We start from the raw sequence: 25,119 nt of genomic DNA on the forward strand, positions 1-25,119 counted from the left end.
CAATTCGTATACCTCAATCTTTAACCTAACATTAATCAACATTTGAAATTACTCCATCTTGAGACTGCCTACAGAGGCAGCCTTTTTAAGCATTATAGACACATTATAGGCGGTTTCAAAAGGAAGGCACCTTGATTACGCTGCCTCCTGAAGACTGACTTATACACCAAGTAAAATTTACATCGTTAGCTTGGAAACATGCTAAAGTTAAACTATACTGAAAGCCAAATCAGCTGCTTATTCCATGAGGTTCCATGAATTACAAAGCTGCCTTTGTAACTCATGTAGGCAGGGAGGCAGCTCACTGGGTTTTGGAACAGAGCTAAGGTGTAACTAAAAGAGCATCTGTTTCAATAACAAGCATCTTTGAGGAAAAAGTTGATGAGCAATGACAATAATACTTTTTCTCACCTGTGAAGCTCCAGGTATCGCAGGACCAGGTGTGATAGGTTGGGCCATGAGATCATAGTCATTGCCAGACGAGCCAGCTGCTACATACGAGTAAGACCCACGAGCCCAGGGGTCAGCACGCCAGCGAGTCACCACTGTCTCCTTCGGCTACCATGAAGACACAGAACACACACTCAGTTTGTTGTCAATGGAGCAGAGCCAGATGCTCCATGCCATTGGAATGAGCTGCAGAGTCTCAGCGCATGAGAGTTTGAGTGTGTACTGAGGAACGAGAGGACTGGGGGTGGGCGATATAACCAGAATGTTATTTCAAGATATCACTCATTTTTATATCACGATAACGATAAAGTTACACCCCCCATCAATAAAATGTGGTTTTATATATAAAATAACCATATTGTAATTACTTTTTAATGAAATACTTTACAAATGAAAACTACTTCCACTTATAAGATGTTCTCTTTATTTGGAACTTGACAGAGTAAAATCATAACAATTGGTGATTTTCAAAAAAGTGGTAATCAACCTTTCCACATTTCAGTATGATGATGTTGACTAGTATTATTAATATAAAACATTTCATTAGGATCTTAATGGTTTAAGTCATCTCTGTAGACAATATCTGAAAGAAAGCCAGTTTGTTTTCTAATATTTAACATCATTCAAACTGAATTTTATTAAGGGTGATGAAATGTAGATAAAAAATCTGATGACACATAATTGTTGCCACATTACACATCGTTTTAGCAGTTTTCCTCGTCAGAGTTGGTTAGAATGTCATGCTCTCTCCCCTTTTGAGATGTTGGACTTCCTCCATAGGGTTTAAGGTTAAAAAAACAAACACTCAAAAGTCAGTAGAATTAACATTTTAAGTTTGTGCTGTGAAAGAGAGCAAGCCTGCTGGACTCAAAATTCACGTGAAACACAGCTACGTGTGTCTGATGAGAAGCATATTCAGAATGCAAAATTAATGTAATTGAATTTGCTTCAGCGGCTCGAAGTTTTGCTTGGGCGGCTGCCGAAAAATGGTCAGTACCTGAAAAACCCAGTTTCTTCAATTCTCTGTCTCACATAAAGCCGCTCAACCTTCCTCCTCCATTTCTCAGACGGTGGCAGTTTTGCATAACCACGATATGGACGATAATCCAAAATGTACACTGGTTGCCAAATTTTTACCAGTTTATCATGTCTACAGGTAGAGAGGACTGAACTCTTTACATTATATTTAGGCTGATAATTCCCCTCACGACTGTTGTTCAAAATGGGTATTTGTTGAACAGAATGAAAAATAATCAAGCAAGCTAATCTAGTGTATTCCAAGCTTACCTGAGGTACTGCACTGCTTCCAAAGATTCCCTTGAGGATTGCCAGACAACGGCCAACAATGACGTCATCACTAATATTCTCCATAATACCAGCAGCCTCTCCCGCCATTAGAGCCAACAGTATGGGAGCTGAGAGGGCACGAAAAGGTCAGTTTCAAGATCCATGGTTCATGACTTAACTCTAAATGGCATGTTATCTAATTACAATTAAAGAATCTAAGTTATTGAATTTCAGTGCTCTTATATACAGACGTTAAAATACTCTAATCCAAGAATACTCTGCTGAGTATCAACAACAATTAAGTTATGATTCACCACTTTGAATAAATGATAAGTATATGGATTACAATTAATTGATTATCACCTTTGTAGAGGTTCCAGAAGAGAAACAGTTCCCCTCGACTGGCTGTCGTACTTCCCACATGTCCAAAAAGGTTAACACTGGGGTCCCAGAACACTCTATCAAAACACAGCACGACCTAGAGACATGAAGGACACAGATAGGCCTCTCTATGAAAGTGCTTTAGGGAAGTTTGACCTCATGGTCAATGGAGGATAGTAAATACATCCCATTTTAACACTTGCAGTCTAATGCTCAGCATCAATGAGTAAATATATTTAAAGTATTAAGCCCACATAGACTAATCCCTATGAATTGCAATGAAACAATAAATGGAAATCCTCAATTACATGCATGCTTTTATCAGTTGCTTACTATGCAAATTGACTTAAAATACAGTGCACAAATCATGTTCAATGGTAATTACAAGGACTGGTATCTAGGAAGATACAATGCTCAGGGCTCAAAACCCAAGAAGAAGGCTAAAGCATTATTAAAAGCAACACTCATCTTGTTGCTACTAAACTAATACAAAGACATGTTGATTCGCCATAGCAAGTCAAAGATATAGGCAACATGTGCAGGGTAGTGTATACAGACATCTGTTTCTGATACAGCAGTATTCTGAATGAAACCAGTACCCCACTGTGCCCTCTTGTGACAGAAATTGGGAAGTGGAGCATGATAATTGCATAACACTGCAGTATTTTTTGCTGCAGCTAAACTAAGAGAAGTAGTAAGGACAGAAAGAGTGCAAGAGCAGGATGCCACATCCAGGGCATTTAATGCCCTGGATGTGTCACCTTACCAACCCAACTTCTGTGGCTGGTTTAGACCTTTTTCGAGTTTGATGAAGAAGATTGAGATTTCAAGATTATTCACTAATTAGCACACTCCATTTGTATTTAATCAAATGCAGTTTACATGTTGTTGTTTTTTGCTTTGCATCCTACCAAGCAAATCTCCAATAGCATGTTTTGAGCAATCACCAAAGCTAGTATTTTTAATTCTATTAGTACAAAAAAATGCTCATTACTTCATTACTAGTGGTCGACCGATATATTGCAGAGGCTGAATTTTTTTAATTATCGTCATTGCTGATAAATTTTCCTGTTTGGCCAGTTTGTTTCCTGAAGGCACTGAGAATCGGCTGCTTGCATGTGAAGCGACTGAGACCTGTAAACTACCAGCCACGTTTTGTTGTTAAGTGCCATCGTGTTACTACAAAAATAAACCGCTGTGCCACAGAGTCTCATTTAAACAGTCCGCAGCAGATGCGTTTGAGCTCATAATGTTAAAGTGCTCGTCTGTTTCATTTTCCCTCTCTCTCTTCAACAGTTCCCTTAACTGTCTTGTCTAATGATAAAAAGGCAAATATCAATGAAACTAATATCATATACCTTCTGCAAATATGCATATATCTCATTTAAACAGATATAATAAACCAACCTCACACAACTTGAGCAGATCCAGTATCCTGTGGAGTGCTCATTTATTTACCTCTGAAGTACGTATTCTACCAGCCGCTCTTCAGCAGTTCCCTGTCACTTTTAACTTTCTTTTCTAATGTTTAAAGGCAAATATCAATAAAACTTCTATTATATACCATCTGCAAATATGTAGATATCTCATTTAAATGGATGTAATTCATGAACCTAATGAAAATCCTGTGTTTTCTCAGCCAGAATCAAAACTTCAGGATCAGGTTCAAAAGTTCCTCTAATTCATAAATCATGATGGTCCCTCCGTGACAATCCAAGCAGGCAATCCAGGCAGTTTAAACTATCAGGAGATTGGTGCTCACACTAAATCCGCACGATCACATGAATGCAACTTCAAAGTAAAAGTGCTTCACGTGGTGTGCTATAAGTAAATGACTTATTCACTGTGCATTGTATGTACAATTGATTTGATTTGGTATGTTTTGAGAAAATGAGACTGTTAATGCGCATATGCCATCCATGGTTGCTGGACTACTGTGTGTACTGTTATTTCCTTATTCCTAATACATTAACAATTTTTTTGGGCAAATTATAAAATTTTTATTAATAAATAGAAATCAGAAGAAACTGCCATCTATTTCAAATACAAAATAATTTTTTACTAATTTAAAGTTTTGTATGATTTTCTGTTATTTACTGCATTAAATTGTGTGATTATATCTGCATTGTACCGGCCTATCGGCCACCCTGCTCTCTGGATATCGGCATCGGCCTTTAAAAAAAAAAAAAACATATTGGTAGATCACTAATCATTACATCAACAGCCTCCAGCCTGAGTCCACAAAAGGAATAAATAGGAATTATTCACACCTTGTTCAGGTTCCCAAAGCCCATTCGCTGGATGGCAGCAGTTTTCCATTCAGGCAGGGGGGGCACAAACTGTACGGCTGGCGGCTGCTGCTTCATCACTCCCAGAGGAAGAGTGCACAACACGGCATCACACTTATAAATGAACGTCTGAGTGGTAGAACGAGTATTTACCGCGATCACCTCACAACCTGAGATGGAGAAGAATTATGGTCATAAACGTATATAAACAAACATAAACAAATGCATACACACAGAGTTGTTGGAGTGACTGACTCACCAGAGGACGTGTATCGGACCTGCCTAACTGCAGTATTGAGTTTAATGTCCAAGCCCTCGGCCAGTGCCACAGGAACACACGAGTATCCGTTCCGCACAGTTAGGTGACTCCCAGTGAACTCAAAATCATCATCCTGCACAAACAGAGAGAAAAGAGGCAGTTAAGCTGATTGCATAGACACACACATTAAAACTGTAACAAATATTTTTTTTTAGAATCAAGATGTTTTGTAATTATGAATCCATACACTCAAGGTATCGTACTATTAATTATTTGAGACACAACAAAACGGCTTTTTAAAGTGGATGTGATGTACCTGATCCCAGTGTTTGAGTGAGAGCGTTGAGAGAGGAGTGGCATTGGCAAACTCCAAGTTGGCAAAGTGCCAGTCAAGAATCTGTCTGTCTCTCGAAGACAGATATACATCACTAAGAAAGAGAACAAGAATGTTGTTGTATTCCATTTGGGAGGCTAGACTAGACAATATGTTTATGTTATCACAGTAATCACTGTGATTGATAACCTAAATGGGTTATATTTGCTTACCTAGGTGGGTTGGCCTCCAGCTCTTGCAGTCTCTCCTCTAGTTTAACCTGCATCTCCACCAGCTCATCATACTCCTGCACAGGAAGAAAGGCACCAGAAAGATTAGAGCACTTGCATGCATGTTTTTTAGAGGATATTAGTGACTTGTTAAACAGAAGATAGTCCAGAGTTGTAACCTAATTGTAAACTTAGTAAGCCAAGCACGTAAACGTGAATGCATAGCCATGGCATTGCAAGCATGCAGTCCAGCTTAATGTTCTTCATGTTCACTCTTGCATTAATACGGTACTCAAAGGGGGTGATAAAGTTACTTTTCAAGTGTTATTCAGATAGCTAGCTATATGAAAATATCAGTTTCAATTAAATTGCTCAGCAGGATTCTCTTTAAACTATCAGAGAATATAGCACCTCTTACAGTGGAAGCACTGAGTTATGATGTACAAAACGTAAAAAATATTCTGTAATACCATGCAAGGTAGATAGTTCAGACTTGACACTTTCTTGCCAGCACCTAAGCATGAGATTTCCAGATGTGTGCACCCTTTCCCTGAACAGCTGCGGGCAGCAGTAATGGTTTCGTCCCAGAGGGCAGAGTCATCCTTCTAAGTGGATAAGCCTTTCACTCAGCTACCCAGGACTATTTAAAGTAAATTCCTCCCCTTCAGCCACATCATACAGCTCTAAAATATCCTGCCATGGTTTCTCTGTGTGTCAGTTAACATAGTCTGCAGGAACCAGATTTTAAATCACACGAAGTGCACAGCAAGCACTTTAACACACAATAGCTGGTATTTGCCCACACAAAGCGCCTGGATGCACTTTCACCAGGTTGAATGGAAATTACACTTGTCGGTATACATTTATTTTGCTTTCATTACTTCTTTAAAAGAGATAATGGCTGCATCTGAAATGTAGGCAGCTGGCTTGCTACCTAATCATTTAATGGCTTAACCACTGAAGGCAGCATTTTCCTGTTTTTGGATGCAGCAATGCATTCACTGAAGACTTTATTAGGTACACCTACTTATTTATGCGAATATTTAATCAGCCAATGAGTGCAGTACATACAATCATTCAGATACGGGTCAGAAGCTTCAGTTAATGTTCACATCAACCATCATAATGGGGAAAAAAATGTGATCTCATTGATTTTGTGGCATGATTTTTGGTGCCGGGCTGGTTTGAATATTTCTGTATCTGCTAATCTCATGTAATTTTCATGCACAATAGTCTCTAGAGTTTACTCTTAATGGTGCCAAAAACAAAAAACAGCCAATGCCAGCCAAGAACAGAAAGCTGAGGCTGCAGTGGGCCTGCCATCTGTGTACCTCTGCAGAAATCGAGATTCATAAGACCAGGATATGTTTTTCCAGTCTTTAGCTGTCCAGTTTTGGCGAGCCTGTGCTCATTTGTATATTAAGAAAAAGAAAACTGAGTGAGGCCCTTTTTATTGTTTTTTTACATGGTAACATTTACTACTGAGAGGCAAGTACATTTTCAATGTTACCTATCTGAAAACATTAATAAAGCTGTTTAATTTTGAATGCTATAGGTGCATTAAACTTGAATTAAATCAATCAGATAAGAGCCATGGAGTAAAAATTGTAATCTCTATTAAATGTTTAAAATCATGTCAAACCCTGGTGGGAGTAAGTGGGTGCTGAAATTCACATTTCAACCATAAATGGTTAGAGCACCTCTAACAGGCTACAATTGCAGCTAGAAGCAAATTGAGAGTGATTATGTGAATAAACATGCCAAAATCACACCAGTAAAGACCAGTTCAGTTAGGAATTCAACTTTCTGCTCTGTATGTGCTTAAGAGATTCCCAACAGTGTTAGACTGCGATTTGGAAAAATTCTAGAGACTGTTGTGCGTGAAAATCCCAGGACATCATCAGTTACAAAAATACTCAAACCAGCCAATCTGGCACCAACAATCATGCCACACTCTAATTCACTGAGCTCACATTTTTTCCCCATTCTGATGGTTGATGTGAACATTAACTGAAGCTCCTGAACCGTATCTGCATGATTTTATGCACTGCTGCCGCACGATTGGTTGATTGCATGGATGATTGTTGGTACCAGATGGGCTGGTTTGAGTATTTCTCTAACTGCTGATCTCCTGGGATTTTCACACACAACAGTCTCTTGAATTTACTCTGAATGGTGCCAAAAAAAAAAAAAAAACATCCAGTGAGGGTCAGTTCTGTGGATGGAAATGCTTTGTTGATGAGAGAGGTCAACAGAGAATGCCCAGAGTGGTTTGAACTGACAAAGTCTACGGTAACTCAAATAATCACTCTGTACAATTATGGTGAGAAGAATATAATCTCAGAACGCTATTCTGAGATGCGGCTTGGCGCTGTTTTGGTGGCACGAGGGTGACTTTCACAATATTAGGAAGGTGGTTTTAAAGTTGGGGCTGAGTTTCTATATGTAAGCGTGCAGCATGTTTGTTTGGTCAATGTGGGATGTTTGCTTTATTACCTTGCAGTGTGCTTGCAAGTCTCGGTGTTTGCTCTTCACCAGGAACTCAGCTGTGATGTCTCTAGGTGGCTTTACTTCACTGGCCTCTTTATACTGCTGATGCAGCTCCTTCACTTTCTCCTTAGAAGCCACCATCTGATGAGAGAATTAACCGCCATAAAGAAAATTTTGTTTATCCTTTTAAAGGGCAAGGTTACTATCATAAACTATTACAAAAACGAAAATTAAATGTAAAAAAACATTTTCGTAAACTGAAATAAAATTAAAATCAACATAATTAGAAGAACTGAAACTAAAATACATTTTCATGGCTCTGAAAATGACTCGTAAACAATATTTAGTTTTAGCTTTTGTCGCAAAAGCTGGTTTAAATGTTTAAAAACCTATCACCTTAACATGAAGATGCCACTAGGTGGCAATAAAACTAGAAGATGGCCTATTGCCCTCATTACATTAGCAAAGACAGAGCGGGAGGGAATCGCTACAGTACTGCATGGAGCGAAGCAAAGCAGATAGAAAACTAGGTTGATCAGAAGTCGTCTCGGTTTTACGAGGTATGTGCTGGTGTCCTGTCATTTTTCAAAAAAATAAAGACTTACTTTATCATGTCAAATGCACTAAAGAGGTCTTTGTGGTTTTCTTCGAATGTAATATCAGTAATGAAATTCAGTTGGTCTTATTAATATGAAGTATTATTTACAAACTGTACATTTTGGTGTCCAGCTATATGACCCACGTTGCACAAATGCCTGTTTTTCCCATTATATATGTATCACTTGATATAAAAACTAAATTAAAACTAACAAAGAACTAACAAAAAAAAAAAAACTAAATTAGAGCGTGAAATTTAAAATGTATTAAAAATGTAAAACTATTAAAACCTTCATACAGGGTTCCCACCCATGTTTGTTCATGGTTTCAGGATAAGGACCATTTTTGAAATCGTTTTACAGAGATTGCTGGGCATATTTCTATTTGTATGTCAGGTAACAATCGTTTGAATTAATAAATGATTAGTGTACATCTGTCTCAAAGAACAGACTGATGTTATTATGCTAGCTTGCTTGGAAGCATATTTTACTTTACACAAGCACTCACAAACACCAATATCTAGTCAATTAAGTACTTTAGAGCAGAGCAGAATTATAAAACATTATATTTACTATACAAATTACCATGACCTTTACATGAAATAAGTAATATTTTGATTACTTTTCCCATGACTGGTAATTAGGATTTTAAAATTCCCTAATATTTCTAGATTCCATAATTTTGGGACACTTCCTATAGGTGAGATGAGAAAATAGAAAGTGTTAATTATTACCTTGTTGAGAAGATCTCTGAGCTCCTCTTGAGTCTTCACAATTTTCTTCCAGTGTTCAATCTGTTCATCTTTCACATGTTTCTCCTGCAGCCTGAACAAAGCATAAGTGCAGTATGTTAATGCCACACTGTTATACTGCACACCCATCTATCAACTAATCTTTTGTTTTAAATTACTAGTATTGCTTATTGACTGAGATTCAGTTCTCCACTACTCTGATAGGTCTTTCGAATACAAACAAAGGAAATAAGCCCACAGCCAACTCACTGAATGACAACTTCCAGGGCTTGTCCCAGAGACACAGGTTTGTTGTTGAGAAAGTTGAAGTCGAGCTGGTGGCTGAGGTACGATGTGGCCTCTAACAGACGATTAAACTCCTGCTCTACCATCTCATCCTTCTCTTTAGGGACCTTCAGCAGAGTTACAACAATTCAGTGAGCACCAAACAGAGTTCATTAATAAAGACAGAGTGGATGATAATCCTCCACACACCTTCACTCATTGTTTAAAAGGATAGTTCACCAAAAAATGAAAATTATCTCAATATTTACTATTGTGTATGACTTACTTTCTTCATCAGAACACATTTGAACAAAACAAGAAAAATATCATAGTTTAGTAGGTCCTTAAAATGTATTTATATGTATCTTTTTCACAGCAAAAGCAATCGTCTCGCTTAAGAATACATTACTTTAACAGCTGGTGTCTTATGGATGACGTTTATGCTGACTATCTGTGATTTTTGTAGCATCAAAAGAGAAATCTCCATTCACTTTTAAGGACCTACTGATCGAAGATATTTTTCTATTTCTTCAAATGTGTTCTGGTGAAGAAAGTCAGTCTTTCACACCTGGGATATCATGAGGGTGAGTAAATAATGAGAGAGTTTTCATTTTTGGGTAAACTATCCCTTTAAATGCCATTATTATTATTTAAAAAAATTTTTTTTCAAAAGGCCATTTTATGTTTAGTTTAATATTTCTTGGTGTTTGTCATAAAATGAAGTGAAAAACAGATGTTTTCATTGAATATATAAAAACTGTTTTAAGTGAACGTAAATTTAATTCAGTTCCTCGCACAATGCTCTTGCATAGCTTTAGAAGAGATGTACTCTAGTGCACAAGTCCTAAAGATGACATTTATAGTATAGTGTTTTTGAAGCATCCTCTTTCACTGCAAAATGAATGAACATGAGGGTAAGTAGATTTTATATTTTTCAACTATCCTTTTACGTGCAAATGTCAGCAAACCAAAAATAACAATATGAGACAAAAAATACATGGGGACTCATTTTCCCTGAGAAACAAAACTGCCACCAATTGACACAGTTTAATAATTCATAAATTTAGCTGCATCTTCAAACAGTGCAGGCAGGTTACATCAAAATTTAGAGGAATAGAATGTATTACGAAAGCACAATTAAACAGGTGTTTATTTCCAGCATGAGCTGTTGTTATCCAACTGTAAATTGCCCTATATTAAAAAAAGAATATGCAGCCCCAAACCTTTTTTGAATACATTCTTTTTATTGGGCGTTTCCTCCACATATGTGCTTAAACAAATCATAAATCCATAATGACAATTCCTCTTATTACACATGATATATTGTATTATAAACAGGTACTTACACTTGTGCAGCGCTCTCCCTGCATAACCAGGGCAATCCATCAGGGGGGTGAGGGAAATAAAAGAGAGTATTAGATTTTTTTCTTTTTATGCCTTAAAATATAGTTGGAAGGTTTGATTTTAAACACTGTTGGGATGTCAATTAGAAGAGAATGGGAGGATTTAGCAAACAATCTATGTATAAATGAGAACACACACACACACACACACACACACACACACACACACACACACACACACACACACACACACACACACACACACACACACACACACACACACACACACACACACACACACACACACACACACACACACACCAGGTGTCCTAGTTGGATATGACTGTTCATTGTGTTGCCATTGCATGATGTTAAAACAAAGGAAACAGAAACAATATAACAACCAGTCATTTATTCTGACTTTCTCTCTCTCTCTCAAAGTATATTTAATCGAAAAATTCTCTAATGTGGTCTAAAAGACACCTGCATTTGTATATCATGCAAGCACACAAAGACATCTACAAATATGAAGATCAAAATATGACACTGTTAATATAGTTGACTATATTCATGTATGTATAAGATCAGAATATTTGAGTACATGTATCAGTTCTATGCATGAACCAAAAGTGATGCGTCCCTGTCTTGAGTTTCATATACATTTCAGGTGTACTCACAGCCTGTCCATTGGCCTCATAGAGTGGACACTTCTGTTTGATCTTGGCCAGCTCCATGTTGACCTGTTTGCTGATTACTGCCATCGGGTTTCCACCTGAGAGACACATACATACAAAGAGTTTCATAATCCTGCGGACACATACTTGGCTCAACAAATGACTTTATAACATGGTAAACAGTGCCACCTCCTGGGGAGCAGAATATATTATATTTCTTACCAAGACCAGTCACCACCATAGCACCCAGGTCAGCTACATAGTTCCCTTTTCGGAAAGTGGCCACTCGTCCTCCAACACGATCCTACAAAGATCAAAGTTGTAAAAGAAATGAAAACTACAGTCTCAGCTGTGTTGAATACATCAGTGTATATATTTGCAGTTAGTACTCACTCTCGACTCCAGAACAGTTACATCCATTCCAAAACTTTGCAGTTGCCGTGCTGCTGCCAACCCTGACACCCCGCCTCCAATTACTATCACCTTTCCTGTCTTCTTAGCTACAATAACATAAAAGTGTATAAACAGAAAAACAGAGTACATTAAAAGTTTGTCTTGTTTGGAGTAGCTAACCTGTCTGTCTTTGCATGCATTCCTAGATTATTTAAAATATTGCAAACAGGCTGCGGTCTCCTGTATGCCTATAAATGAAACATGGTTGAAAGAACTTGTACTGCTGCCATCCTGTTATCTGCAATGGCTTTGGGCTAAGAGATTTGATATGAGTATTACAAATTCAGGAGAACTTCCATTATAATAGCTCATTGCAATTACTTGGCAGAGGCTTTACTCTCTTGTAGATGCCAAAGTTGATAAACCCATGTCTCTCCAGGTAGCTGTGTATACGGTGCACCAGGACAGCATCACCTGTGGTGAGAAACACATGACCCTACCAAGTTAAACTATGCATATACTAATATATATATGCAGTTACTTTAACAAATAAAATTATGTAAATACATATGGCCTGTAAATATAACAACACTTTTTTTTTTATAATAATAAAAAAAAAGAAAAAAAAAGAAACTTACTGTTGTATGGTGCATCTAGTTGCTGCACGCTGGCCTCGAATGTCAGCTGGACTTTGGGGTTGTCCAACCAGAGCTGAAGCTGAACATTATAGAAAACAGGGTTGCTGCATTAAATCATATTTAAGACTTTTAAGACCTTTTTGCAGATAGTGATGCATCCTCTAGAGGTTCACATTGAGTAACGCAGCAATACAAAATAATTTATCATTACAATTCAACTAGCAAGGTTTGAGAAAATGATCGCTTGCCAAATGTTGTCTATAGATGCAGTGCACTTGAAACACGTCACAGAACAAATCAATAATTAGTGATATATCTGAATCATCACACTGTGCTGCTTTCCCCCTGATTGGTCTGAATAACTCACAGCTGCACAGTGCTGCCTGCTCTGTCTTGTCTGTCCATGCACTGTCAGTGCCCTCTTTGCTCCGCGATGTCATCACTGCGTGAGAAAAGGGACGTGTGGCGTGAGAGTTGGCAGCCAGGAGAAGCGGATGTTTGATTGTCCCATATATAGCCGCTCCATGATTTGAAATGAAGCTGTCATGTAACAACTGTCATGTATCTAACGCTTTTTTTATGGGTAAAAAGAAAAGGAGACCGTTCATCAACATGCGCATGCCGAAGCCAGTTATGGTCTTAAGCCTGTGTATACCTGCATGATGGACAAAGCTGAGCTACAAATCACAAAGTGTACAGTCGTACTAGGAATATTACCGCTGTCTTTTATATAAGTCGCCATGTTCACGTTCATTTGGAGCGTGCCAAATGTGCAGCTGATCAGAACAGGAGCGGCATTAATACATGCGCATTTGCAATATTGTAGAATCTCAATTTCTCGATTAAGAAAACAAATCCTGTCAAAACGCAAGTTCGTTTTCATCTGAAAAAACACCCAGCCCTACCTTCAATTTATTACAATATAAACAATTATAAGACATAACACTGTCATATTTCATAAACACTAAATCATCAGATGATCTTAAGCTTGTCATATATTTCCAATATGGCTTAATGATTGTGAACTGCTCTGCAACAGCTGAAAACACAGAAAAGCCCCTGCGTGCTTAGAGAAAATACAACAGTGCCATGTTTCACTCTGAAGGACGCAGCGTATGCATTTATTTAAATCGTGTTCTTTAGAAGTTTGATAATCATATTAGGTGATATCACGATTCCTGTCTTTCCTCCCCCAAATTCAAGACCTTTTTAAATACAAATTAAGACATTTGTTGTATCATTTAAGCTATTTAATACTTTTTATGACCTTGTATTTTGGAAAGCTGAATTTAAGACATTAAGACTTTAAGGATCCACAGGAACCCTGGAAGAGACACTTTTTTTTCAGGCTGGTACAGCAAATACATTCCTGAGTTAAAAGACGTTAACAGCGCTGTGTCCACCAAAAAGGCGAAAATCCAATTCCTATAGCCACCATATTTAATATGTTACAATATCTCTGCCAATACCCACTATGGCAGAAATATTTAATGCTATAATCATAATAATTTTGGTCTGCTTTGATCCTGCTAATTTAATTGGCTTTATACAATTTCATCGAAATGCTGTTGTGTAGTAGCACAAATTCATTCCTGATGTCTCCAAAAGTCAAACTTCTCTGTGAACTCACTGTGCGGTTCCGGATGTAAAGGAATACTTTCTGTGTATGTTGTGGTCCACTGATGATGTCAGGAAAACATGCAGCTTCCTGTGATGTCATACGGTCATTTGGGAGACGGCTCTGGAAGGCAGCCCCCTCCACACCTGAGAACACAATGAGACATCAGACTTACAGGCACTTGTATACACAGAGATCTGAGCCCTTAAAATTAATGTAGATAAAGTTTTTTTTTGACAAAAACCACATTCACAGCTTCTTAAGTTCACTCCAAACCTGATGGTTCCTCAGGCTCGCTGTCATTCTCCTCCTCTACCGGTGGGGCAGGTGGAGGAATCACCTGCTTTCGCTCTTTCTCGGCTTTAGCGTTCCTCTCCTCCTCTGAGTAATACTCGTCCTCCGAAAGATTTGCAAGACTCTCGTCCATCTCCCTGTACTCCACCTGCAGCAGGAGGCACAATAAAAGCTCCATTAAAACCTAGTTCTACTTCAGCTGGGGTGAAACAGGAGACATTATTTATTACTCACATCTAATTTTGGACAAAATTCCGTCTTTTTTGTGGTAACATCTTAAAATTTGTGGAGGGAGGTGCTATAGGGCAAGCTGTTTTATCACTTAAAAAACTGAAGTCCCTGGATGCACAAGTTAGGCATATGTGATAATTTGAAAGCTTAGAATCTAAACTTTTCAGAGAACCCAATCACTTTTGCAGTTAGTTCCATAAAATAACAAAATAAAGCCAAACATTTGTGTCGCAAATTGCCCCAACCAAGAGATTTTGTTGTAGAAATTTGCAAATGAATATAAACATTTCTTCACATAGCAATTAAATACACACGTCACATATCAAATGAAAGTGCTCATTCTCAGGAAGGTGACTGTACTGTTTATTTTGTTGCAATAATACCCCAGTTTAAATTATTTAAAGAAAAATCATATATTGAAATTTTATTTCGGTAAGACATTAAATACATGTACAGTATGAGATTTTTACTGTACGATAACAGTCTCAGAATATATCATGGTTTCACGGTATTACACAATTATTATTATCAGTTACAATGACCCTTAAAAGGATTTTTTTTTTGGTTTAACAAATGCTTTATTATAATTGAAACAATTGTATTTTTTTATGGAATTATGTGTAAAAAAAAAAGTCTCCCTATTGAAAATAAATAGAATAAATATGAAAACTAACAGAATTATAATAATAAACCGAATTATAAACATGATAAAAAAAATAGCATGCAACTATAAAATTTAACTAAAGCATGTTAGTTTATATGTTAGCATTGCATACTAAATGAAAAATAACATCAGCTGTGTGAGCTTTTAAAGTAATGTCCTATGATTATTAATAATTAACATATACAGTAGCTGCACAACAGCACAGCCAGACTGCTCTGTACCTTTATCACAGTGGTTCTCAATTGGTTTTGCTTCTGGACACATTTTACATTTGACATCAAGTGGTGACCCACCATAGTAAATACTAGGGCTGTCAATCGATTACATTTTTTAATCGAATTAATTACATGGTGTCCCGATTAATTAATACAAATATTTGCTGAGAAAGCCGCTCATATAAATATAATTCAATATATAATGATGAAATAATGATACAGTCATCTTTAAATATATATATATATATATATATATATATAAAAGGGCTGTCGATTTAAAGATTTTTTACCAAAAATAACCAAAAATTAATTGCACTTCCTCCGGAACATAATAAGGAAGAGTCCTGAGAAATGCAAGCTTGTAGTACCACATGTTTACTCCAGATGGCAGTAAGTGAAATTTCAGCTGTATGAGCAACGCGCAATTTATTGGATATTTATTATGAGGGCTTGTTTAAGGACCAGTCAATTTACACCTGCGTCAGGCATGCTTGTGTAGCGTCTTGTGTGTGTTGCATCATAAACATACAATTTTTAGGTCACTGTGTCAAGTTAAATATAGTTTAATACTTAGAACACATCTTGAGATCCATTAGTTCGGATTTGAGCTCCATCAAATGTTTTGAACACATGAACGTAAAGCTTGTTTGTGTTGTTCTGCTGCTCAAGGGTGTTTTTCTTCACTGTATAAACTGCGTATTGCCACACAGCTGAAGTTCCACTTACTGCACACTGAATTATCGCATTAAATCGACAGCCCTAGTAAAAACATAACAACTCCGTTACTAACGTAACCTCGGTTCCCTGAGAGGAGGGAATGAGTATTGCGTAAGTAGCTTACGCTATGGGAAAACTCAGTTTCTCGAGAAATATTGAAGTCTTTATGTAAAACGCATTGCAGCTGCACAGCAGACAGCAATGAGCGAGGCAGCTCAGTCATTGGCTGTGCTGCGGCAACTTGCTCGAACCAATGACGGGGCGACTCTGAACGCAGCGACCAATGAGCGTGCTTCACGCCCGAGCGCTCAGAGCCCGCCAAGATTGGCGTGGCTAAGGCTATATATTAGGCGCCCCGTCATGAGAGTTCTTTAGGTTCAATCGACTGAAGCGACTGACCAAGCACAAGCACGGCAGCTTACGCAATACTCATTCCCTCCTCTCAGGGAACCGAGGTTACGTCAGTAACCGAGTCGTTCCCTTTCGAGAGGTCTCTCCTATTGCGCAAGTAGCTTACGCTATGGGAACACCATGCAAAACGCCGTGCGTGCTGACTTCGCTCTATAAAGCCAGAGGCAGATGCCTGAGCCTTAAAGCAAAGTGATTATTCAACGAGCCGGCCAACGGCGAGCTATATAATGGGATAATACAGAGCCTTTGCCCCAAGGTGGTCCATGGTGGGGCGCTCATTGTAAAAACACACGCACATATCTTATGTACTGATTTTTCTATTTACTGATATGCATAAAAAAACTCCTTAAGTCAGTCAGAGACGGACCTTATAAGGGAGGAGATAATGCTCAGCATATATGTACTCCAGTCCATACTACAGTCAGGCTGATAGAATGTTGGAATGCAATGAGGGGACCTGTAGGTTATAAAACCTGATAAATGTCGAAGGCGAGGCCCAGCCTGCCACCGCACAAATACCCTCAATGGGTATCCCACTCGACCACGCCCACGAGGAGGCCATGCTCCTCGTAGAGTGAGCTCTGACGCCTAAGGGGCATTGAAGGCCCTTGGCTTCATAAGCCAGCGCTATAGCATCTACTATCCAGCACGATATTCTTTGCTTTGAAACTGCGAGACCTTTAGTGCGGCCGCCAAAGCATACGAATAATTGTTCCGTCTGTCTGAACGGGGCAGAACGTTCCAAGTATACTCTGAGCCCTGACCGGGCAGAGTAAATTAGCGTCGCTTTCGTCTGCTGAAGACGATAGCGCTGCCAGAGATATCACCTGTACTCTGAAGGGTGTGGAGAGCACTTTAGGAATATACCCGTGCTTTGGCCGAAGGACAACTCTGCAGTCGTTAGGTCCAAATTCCAGGCAAGCAGCGCTTGATGACAGCGCATGCAGGTCGCCCACTCTCTTGACTGAGGCGAGCGCCAGCAAGAGCGCAGTTTTGAGTGAGAGCTGTTTAAGGTGCATGGTTCGGAGAGGTTCGAACGGGGCATTCTTGAGTGCGTCCAGGACCGTGGCCAGGTCCCAGATCGGTACCGAGGGGGGGCGAGGAGGGTTCATCCTCCTAGAGCCTCTTAGGAAACGAATGATTAGGTCATTTTTCCCTAATGAGCGTCCTTTATCAGGATTGTGTGGCCGCTATGGCAGCCACATAGACTTTGAGCGTGGAGGGTGTGCGGCCCGCCTCCAGCAGCTCTTGCAAAAAGGCGAGTACACTTGGTATCTCGCGACGATTTGGGGTTCAAGCTCTTGGTATCACACTGAACACTTTCCACTTTTGGGCATATAAGCCTCGTAGAGGGCGCCGCCTCAGTGATGGTTCTCAACACTCCGCTGGGGAGGTTCTCTGGAACCCGTTGAGGGGCCATGCATGAAGGGCCCACAGATCGGGCGGGATGAAGAATCATCCCGTTGGCCTGCCTGAGGAGGTCCAGCCTCAACGGAATCGGCCATGGGGCAGATTACATCATCTGCATCAGTTCTGGAAACCACGTCTGGTTCTTCCAGAGTGGGGCTACCAGGAGCACTGCACATTTCACCTCCCTGATCCGACTGATGACCTGAGGTAGCATCTCGATCGGTGGAAAAGCATACAAGGGGCGGCTCGGCCAGACTTGGGCGAGCGCGTCCATGCTCTTTGAGAAGAAAAGAGGGCAGTGCGCATTTTCCCTGGAGGCGAAGAGGTCGACCTCTGCTTCGCCCAAGGTTTGCCATAACCACTGGACCGTCAGGGGGTGGAGAGACCATTCTCCTGGGAGAACCTTGTCTCTGGACAGCATGTCCGCTCCCTGGTTCAGGATGCCTGGCACATGCGCTGCTCTCAGCGAGCGCAGGTTGTGCTGTGACCATAAGATGAGCTCCCTGGCCATAGAGTGCAGGGAGCTCGACCTGAGTCCACCCTGGCGATTTATATACGATACTACCGTCATGTTGTCCGTTCAGACCAGGACGTGTTCGTTTTTCAGGTACGGAAGCAGGGCTCTGAGAGCCAAGGCGACCGCTTTCATTTCCAGACAGTTTATATGTAGGCGCTTTTCCGGGTTTGACCAAAAACTGGAGACAGGCCTGCCCTCGTAAAGGGCCCCCCATCCTATTTTGGAGGCATCTGTCGTGATCATTTTTCTCCGTGTTCACGCCCAGACTCACGCCGGTTTGATACCAGTCGACGGCCTTCCAGGGCGTCAGGGCTTTTATACAGCCGTGATTCGCTCTGATTAAAAAGTGGCCCGAGCACCACGCATGAGTGGGGACACGGCTCTTGAACCAGCGTTGGAGAGGACGCATGTGCAACAATCCTAGCTGGAGTACAGCTGATGCCGAGGCCATGAGACCGAGCATCCTTTGAAATCGTTTGACGGGGGCGTGCGCGCCCGCTCTGAATGATGTTGCAAGGCGCTGAATAGCGAGCGCGCGCTCTGATGAGAGGTGCGCCGTCATCTGCACCGAGTCTAGCACTATTCCCAGAAAAGAGATATTCTGGCTGGGGGATAGCACGCTCTTTGCAAAATTGATTCTCAGACCCAGACATTCTAGATGACTGATAATCCAAGATCTGTGCGTCGTTAACTGACTCTCTGATTGTGCTAGGATTAGCCAATCGTCGAGGTAATTCAGTATTCGCACTCCCGCTGTCTCAGGGGAAAGTGCTGCGTCCATACATTTCTTGAATGTACGGGGGCCAATGATAGGTCGAATGGTAGTACTGTGTACTGGTATGACTGTCCCTCAAGCTGAATCTCAGAAATGGCCTGTGATGAGGCGCTATCGAATGTGAACATAAGCGTCTTTCAAATCCACTGATAGAAACCAATCCCGGGCTGAACTTGCGCGAGGATATGTTTGGTCGATAACATTCTGAACGAGCTGAATCATTAAAGCTTTGTTCAGATGTCTGAGATCAAGGATGGGGTGGAGGCCACCGTCCTTTTTCGGGACGAGAAAGTAGCGGCTGTAAAAACCCGCCTCGCTCATAGAGGGAGGAACAGTTTCTATAGCGCTCTTCTCTATCAGTTTGAGCACCTCGGTGCGTAGAACATGTGAAACATCTTTCCTCACTTTCGTCTCGACCACCGCTGAAAAGCTGGGTGGTCTGTGAGCGAATTGAAGCGAGTAACCGTGTTTTATTATGTTCAAAACCCATTTCGGGGATTTTTTCCCAGGCTTTTGCTCGCACAGATATGGGCTGAATGCTGGCTGGGGGCGTGTCGCAGTGACGTATGGACCCTGCCGGCGAATTGCCTTGTGCTAACACTGAGCTTACAGCTCTCAGAGTCGCGGGAGCGCGTTGAGCAGCTTTGTTGAGTGCCGAGTGCAGGGGTGAGTGTGAGATTACAGGCACGCACGCTATCTCCGTAATGCTCGCAGCATGAGTTGGAGAAATGTTTGAAACTGTATAGACAGTGTTTACGGGTGGGGGTGCATACATTGTGATAGGCACGCGCGCCACTTTCCTAAAGCTTCCCGTTCTTAGCGGGGAGTTTCTTGGCTCGAGCGCCGCATCTGTGATGCTCGCGGCATGGGCCAGAGAACTGTTTGAAACTGTATGGGCAGCGCTTATGGGTGGGGGTGCATATACCGTAGCCATTTTCATAAAGCCTCCCGCTCGCGGCGGGGGGGTTTTGGGCATGCATACAGTGTGACAGCAGGCACGCGCGTTACCTTTATAGTATTTCCCGCTTTTACTGGGGAAGTGTTTATAACTGTGGGAACAGTGCTTGTGTGTTGTGGTGCATACATGACAATAGGCACACGATCTACATTTATGGGGCGTCCAGCTTGAGCTGGGGAAGTATTCGGCACTGTTTGGACAGTATTGATATGTGGGAATGCGCACTTTAGTGTGGACACGTGACCCCTTATTGACACAGGCAGAAAATGACTCTTTTTGTGATTTCTGTGTGTTGCCGTTAAAACGGCGTTTGATTGCAGGTGAGCGAGTTCTGTGACTGGCCCATTGACTGCTGTACAGACATTTCCAGCCGCTTGTAAAGGGACTGGGTAATGTTTTACACGTTTTGGAGAGAGTGGTCCGGCTTTTGCGAGACACGCACTCTCTCTCTTTCTTCCTATGGCTAGGAAGGCTTACGAGGCTCTGGGTTCAGCACGATCTTGGACCGAGATCCCCGTCGCTCAGGCGGCTGCTTTCGGTTAGCGGAACGCGAGCGGCGTCGAGTGTCCGTTTCAGGTCTGGGCTGGGAGACGGGAGGCGCCGCCCTGGCTCGCTGCTGCAGCTGAGGCGGTCTCTGGCGGCTCTGTGACGAGCTGGAGCGCTTAGGCAGGAAGTGACGCATAGCCTGCGAATTCTTCTGGGCTTCAGTGAAGCGTTCAGCGAACTCTTTTACCGCCGGTCCGAACAGGCCGCTTGGGGCGATATCCGCATCCTTCATTTCTGTTAGCGTCAGCCACAGATGGCGCTCAAGGACAGTCAGGTTAGCCATGGCCCGGCCGATGGATTGGGCGGTGGCCTTTGTGGCTCGCAGGGCTACATCAGTGGCGCTGCGCAGGTCCTTGAAAGCCTCAGGTTCAGGTCCAGATTCGTCCATGGTGCGGAGAAGTTTGGCCTGATAGACCTGCTGAACAGCCATGGAATGAAGCGCTGACGCAGCTTGGCCGGCGGCGGCATATGCGCGACCGGCGAGAGCTGAGGTAGATCTGCAGGGCTTCGAGGGATGAGAAGCTTTGGCTTTCCATCCGGCGGTGGAGGGTGGGCACAGATGGTTGGCCATAGCCTCCTCGAGGGGCGGGGTTCCCTCGTATCCTCTTTCTCTCGCGCCGTCCACCGAGGAGAGCGAGGAAGAGAAAGAAGGTTTCAGGCGAGCAGAGTGCGGGGCTTTCCACGACTTTGTGAGTTCGTCGTGAACTTCGGGGAAGAAAGGGGAGGGTCTCTGTCGAGGGGTCTGCCGGCACCCTTGCAGGAACCACTCGTCCAGCCGGCTGCGGGCGGGTTCTTCCGGAGAAGACCACGGCTTTGGACAGTATGCGGATGAGTCCGCTAGTGTCGACGGCGCGGGGTTGAAGGCCGAGCCCGGCCAGTCGTCGGATGCAGCGTCAATGGAAAGGCTGTCATCCTTTTCACCGTCATCCCCTGACGCGCCGAACGAGACCCAGCGCTCCGGAGGGGTGCTGGTCTGCCTGCGTGAATTGAACTGGCGGCAGGGAGTCCTCGGGTGGTGGTGAAGCACGCGGGGACTGGCCCGGCGTGATGTCACTGAAGTTCGCGTGCTCTGGCGGCCTCCGTGAGCGGCGCTTTTTCTTGCGCGGCTCGAACAAAGGGGATGGCAGCACGGTGGTAGCAGGCTCATTCGCGGCGAAGGCGGCAAAGCGAGCGCGCAGCTCGGTGAGGCCCAGGGAGTCACATTCGGGGCATCCGCCTCGAGTGAGAGCAGCCTCTGCGTGGTCAGGTCCCAGGCAGCGAGCGCAGATAATGTGACGGTCCCCGTCAGGAAGAGGGCCTCTGCACGAGGCGCAGGTCGAAGGCTTTTTAAACAACGCCTCGAATTTGCTCTTTACTAAGGACAAAAAAGCGTCGCAGAGGCGAACACTTGAAAAGTTATTGCTTAGTAAAGGATATAAGGTGATGCGCGCCGGATGGCGTAGCAGAAGGCTTTGAAGGCGGCTGAAGGCGCCGGCGTCCTCGTAGCAGTCCTGCTGTAGGCTTGTCGATGGCAGGCGAAAAGATTCCAATAATCCAGAGGATCCAGCGAAGAGAAGGTCTTTGCTGAAGGAGATTAAATCTAAAGAACTCTCATGACGGGGCGCCTAATATATAGCCTTAGCCACGGCAATCTTGGCGGGCTCTGAGCGCGCGGGCGTGAAGCACGCTCATTGGTCGCGCGTTCAGAGTCGCCCCGTCATTGGTTCGAGCAAGTTGCCGCAGCACAGCCAATGACCGAGCTGCCTCGCTCATTGCTGTCTGCTGTGCAGCTGCAATGCGTTTTACATAAAGACTTCAATATTTCTCGAGAAATTTCTCGAGAAAAAACAGAGTTTTCCCATAGCGTAAGCTACTTACGCAATAGGAGAGACCTCTCGAAAGGGAACATGTATTTAATTTCCTTTTTTGTTGCATAGTTTTCAAGAACAAGGACCTGCATCAAGTGACATTATTTTTGTTGTTGAAGTCAACAACAAAATCAACAGGAAGTTTTCTCTCTCCCCTTTTAAAAATTGAAGAGCATATTTACTTATATGAGACCCTAATTATCCCGTTTGTTTCCTAATTTCAAAAATAATTAAAACACAACATACATATTACACAGGAGGAAAGGCTCATCATTACAATGGTTAGCTCAGTGTAGCTAGTCTTGAATAATAGCAATAAAAATAATAACAAATTACAGTACTTATGAAAAAATAAATACTAGCTGAAACACATCTTGAAACTTTAACTACAAATGCCAATGTTGATATAAAATGAGGTCAAATATATTCTATCTTTAGATTATTTCACATTAAACTATAACATTGTCAAAATATAATTACTTTTACTCATGTAAAATCATTAAACAATTTTGTAAAGGTGATAACATAATAATAATAATAATAAAAAAAAAAAAACAGGTGAGTTGCTCTTTTTGTCCTCAGTGCTGTTTGGCATGTCAGGGCAGCTACTGTTTGATCGGTATACTGCTGCAACCCTACTCTTTTCTGTGCTGACCACTGATCTGTAAGCCTCAAACTTTATATCAAATCTTACCTTGGGTTATTAGCTTTAAAATGAGTTAAAGAAATTACTTGTTTGTTAGCTATGGTACAAAATATGAAGTCCGGTAGAAAAAGTATGAGAAACAAATCATCAAAGCTGGGAATTTCTGCTTTCCAATGATAATCAGAAGCCAAGATATTCAATAAAACGGTATGGAAGCACTCAGCACTTCAAAAAATACTTGACTATGGGTGAAAATTCTAGTACTTGCTGCCATCCAGTGTTATGAAATAAGACTTTTTGTTTGAACACAGAGGACACAACTTAAATAGAATGCTTTTAAATTTCAGACATAAAATTATTTTTTTTATTATTGTTTATAATAAAACTGTAAACATATACAATTTTATTTATTAATTACTGCAATAATTTCTTAAAATATTGGGGGTTATCTGTAAAATTTGTACATTTTTATGAAATTAGTCCACTATATGTGTGAACAGGGAGCTTTTAAAATAGTGTGAGAAAATTTTCAGGCAGCAGCCCAAAAATACTGCAGAGTATAAGAGGTTTTTACCATGAATTTAGTGTGATAAAAATCACACTAACTTTTCGGTGTAAAGTTATATCCAATTTTACAACTTTGCTGCCATGACAATGTACAGTAATGTCAACAAATACTAAAACAACTATAAAAATGTTGATTTAAACAACTACAGCTAAAGTGAAAATATATTGATGAAAAATATTAATGTATTTTTATCAAATTACTATCTTGACATTTCAGCCTTTAAACCCTCCAAAGATTTAACTCATTCATTCCATTGCAAGTTCTACACTATAACCTAGAATGTTTTTGTATTTTTAACATTTTTGTGGTAATCAACATAGTCACTGCTGTCGACTGAGCTTAACTTCTATTGAATCTGGAATATTCCTTTAAGTGGCCAAGGTTCATGCCAACGGGTGGCATTATTCTTGTTGTCTCCTTACAGTAGGGGGACTGGATACAACTTTAACAGGAATTATTTTCAATCACATTAAGGCCGATTTATACTTCTGCATTGAATTTACGATGTAGGCTCCACGTGGTGACCAATGCGGTGGTTTGCATTTATAGTTTTGAGTTGATGTGTCTGCGTTGTTCTGCGAGCAAACAGTGCTATCTGAAAACGGCTTAATCACTGAAAAATTCAAAATTTCATTAATAAACATAAGCAATGTCATTCACTGATTCAAAAGTATGTATTAAATCATTGCATCTTTAAAAACTAGTTCATCAAAGTATATTGCATTTAGGTATTATACATGTCTATACAAAGTAAATTGAAAATAAATCAGTCATACACCGCTTGCTCTTAAGTCGCTTAAATAATAACAAATAGTTTGGCATTCTTTGATGCTCCGTGCTGAAGAAATAAACCCAATTAAATTAATAACTGCTCTCTTGACCAACATAAAATGTGTGCTGTTTTAAAGCTGGATTTTAAATATAGGCAATATTACATTTAAATGTATTCATTTAGTAGATACTTATCCAAAGTGAGTCTGAACAGATGCTTTTTAATTTGTTGACAAATTAGAAGTGTTCTTTTTCCATAATGTATGAAACATGATTGCTTACTGTACACCATACTGTCAACATACGGTCAAACCATCATGCAGATCGGAAAAGTCTTGAGTAGAATACAACAAATATTGTTTCACTTACATATCAAATATATCGAGTAGAAGCCCCAGCGAAAAATAGGAGATTATAAGTTGTAAACAAATGTGTCTTTTTGTAGGGTTTTCACTTGTAAATTCATTAAACTAAAATAGAATCTAAAAACAGCAGATGTTCCCGAAAAACAAAACAAGTCCAACTAGTGTGACATGATCACAGTTCAGTAGATACATGCAATGCAAAGATTTT

The 25,119-nt window shown here is 41.0% G+C and overlaps 2 protein-coding genes across 3 annotated transcripts in view; one reads left to right on the top strand and one right to left on the bottom strand.

Annotated features, from left to right (window-relative positions):
* Positions 1 to 560, top strand: part of luzp1 (leucine zipper protein 1) — a 66,976-nt gene extending 66,416 nt beyond the window's left edge. The window contains exon 4 of the mRNA XM_052153590.1: positions 420 to 560. The gene's annotated coding sequence lies outside the window, so the exon portion shown is untranslated. The remainder of the gene's footprint in view (positions 1 to 419) is intronic.
* The window catches only part of LOC127662426 (lysine-specific histone demethylase 1A-like), a 33,378-nt gene that overhangs the window by 2,018 nt on the left and 6,241 nt on the right, over positions 1 to 25,119 (bottom strand). Inside the window, exons 3-20 of one of the 2 annotated variants that reach the window (XM_052153593.1) lie at positions 14,253 to 14,421; positions 13,989 to 14,122; positions 12,359 to 12,437; positions 12,102 to 12,194; positions 11,721 to 11,827; positions 11,550 to 11,631; positions 11,331 to 11,425; positions 10,657 to 10,674; positions 9,296 to 9,438; positions 9,029 to 9,119; positions 7,705 to 7,839; positions 5,212 to 5,285; positions 4,982 to 5,093; positions 4,666 to 4,798; positions 4,389 to 4,576; positions 2,101 to 2,215; positions 1,738 to 1,865; positions 412 to 558 (exon numbers count right to left, since the gene is read on the bottom strand). In XM_052153593.1, coding sequence (XP_052009553.1) covers positions 412 to 558; positions 1,738 to 1,865; positions 2,101 to 2,215; positions 4,389 to 4,576; positions 4,666 to 4,798; positions 4,982 to 5,093; positions 5,212 to 5,285; positions 7,705 to 7,839; positions 9,029 to 9,119; positions 9,296 to 9,438; positions 10,657 to 10,674; positions 11,331 to 11,425; positions 11,550 to 11,631; positions 11,721 to 11,827; positions 12,102 to 12,194; positions 12,359 to 12,437; positions 13,989 to 14,122; positions 14,253 to 14,421 — 2,043 coding nt within the window. The remainder of the gene's footprint in view (positions 1 to 411; positions 559 to 1,737; positions 1,866 to 2,100; positions 2,216 to 4,388; positions 4,577 to 4,665; positions 4,799 to 4,981; positions 5,094 to 5,211; positions 5,286 to 7,704; positions 7,840 to 9,028; positions 9,120 to 9,295; positions 9,439 to 10,656; positions 10,675 to 11,330; positions 11,426 to 11,549; positions 11,632 to 11,720; positions 11,828 to 12,101; positions 12,195 to 12,358; positions 12,438 to 13,988; positions 14,123 to 14,252; positions 14,422 to 25,119) is intronic. The other variant, XM_052153595.1, reaches the window with a different exon arrangement.

Source organism: Xyrauchen texanus, chromosome 22 (genome assembly GCF_025860055.1).
Source record: "Xyrauchen texanus isolate HMW12.3.18 chromosome 22, RBS_HiC_50CHRs, whole genome shotgun sequence".
In the NCBI taxonomy this organism is placed as follows: domain Eukaryota; kingdom Metazoa; phylum Chordata; class Actinopteri; order Cypriniformes; family Catostomidae; genus Xyrauchen; species Xyrauchen texanus.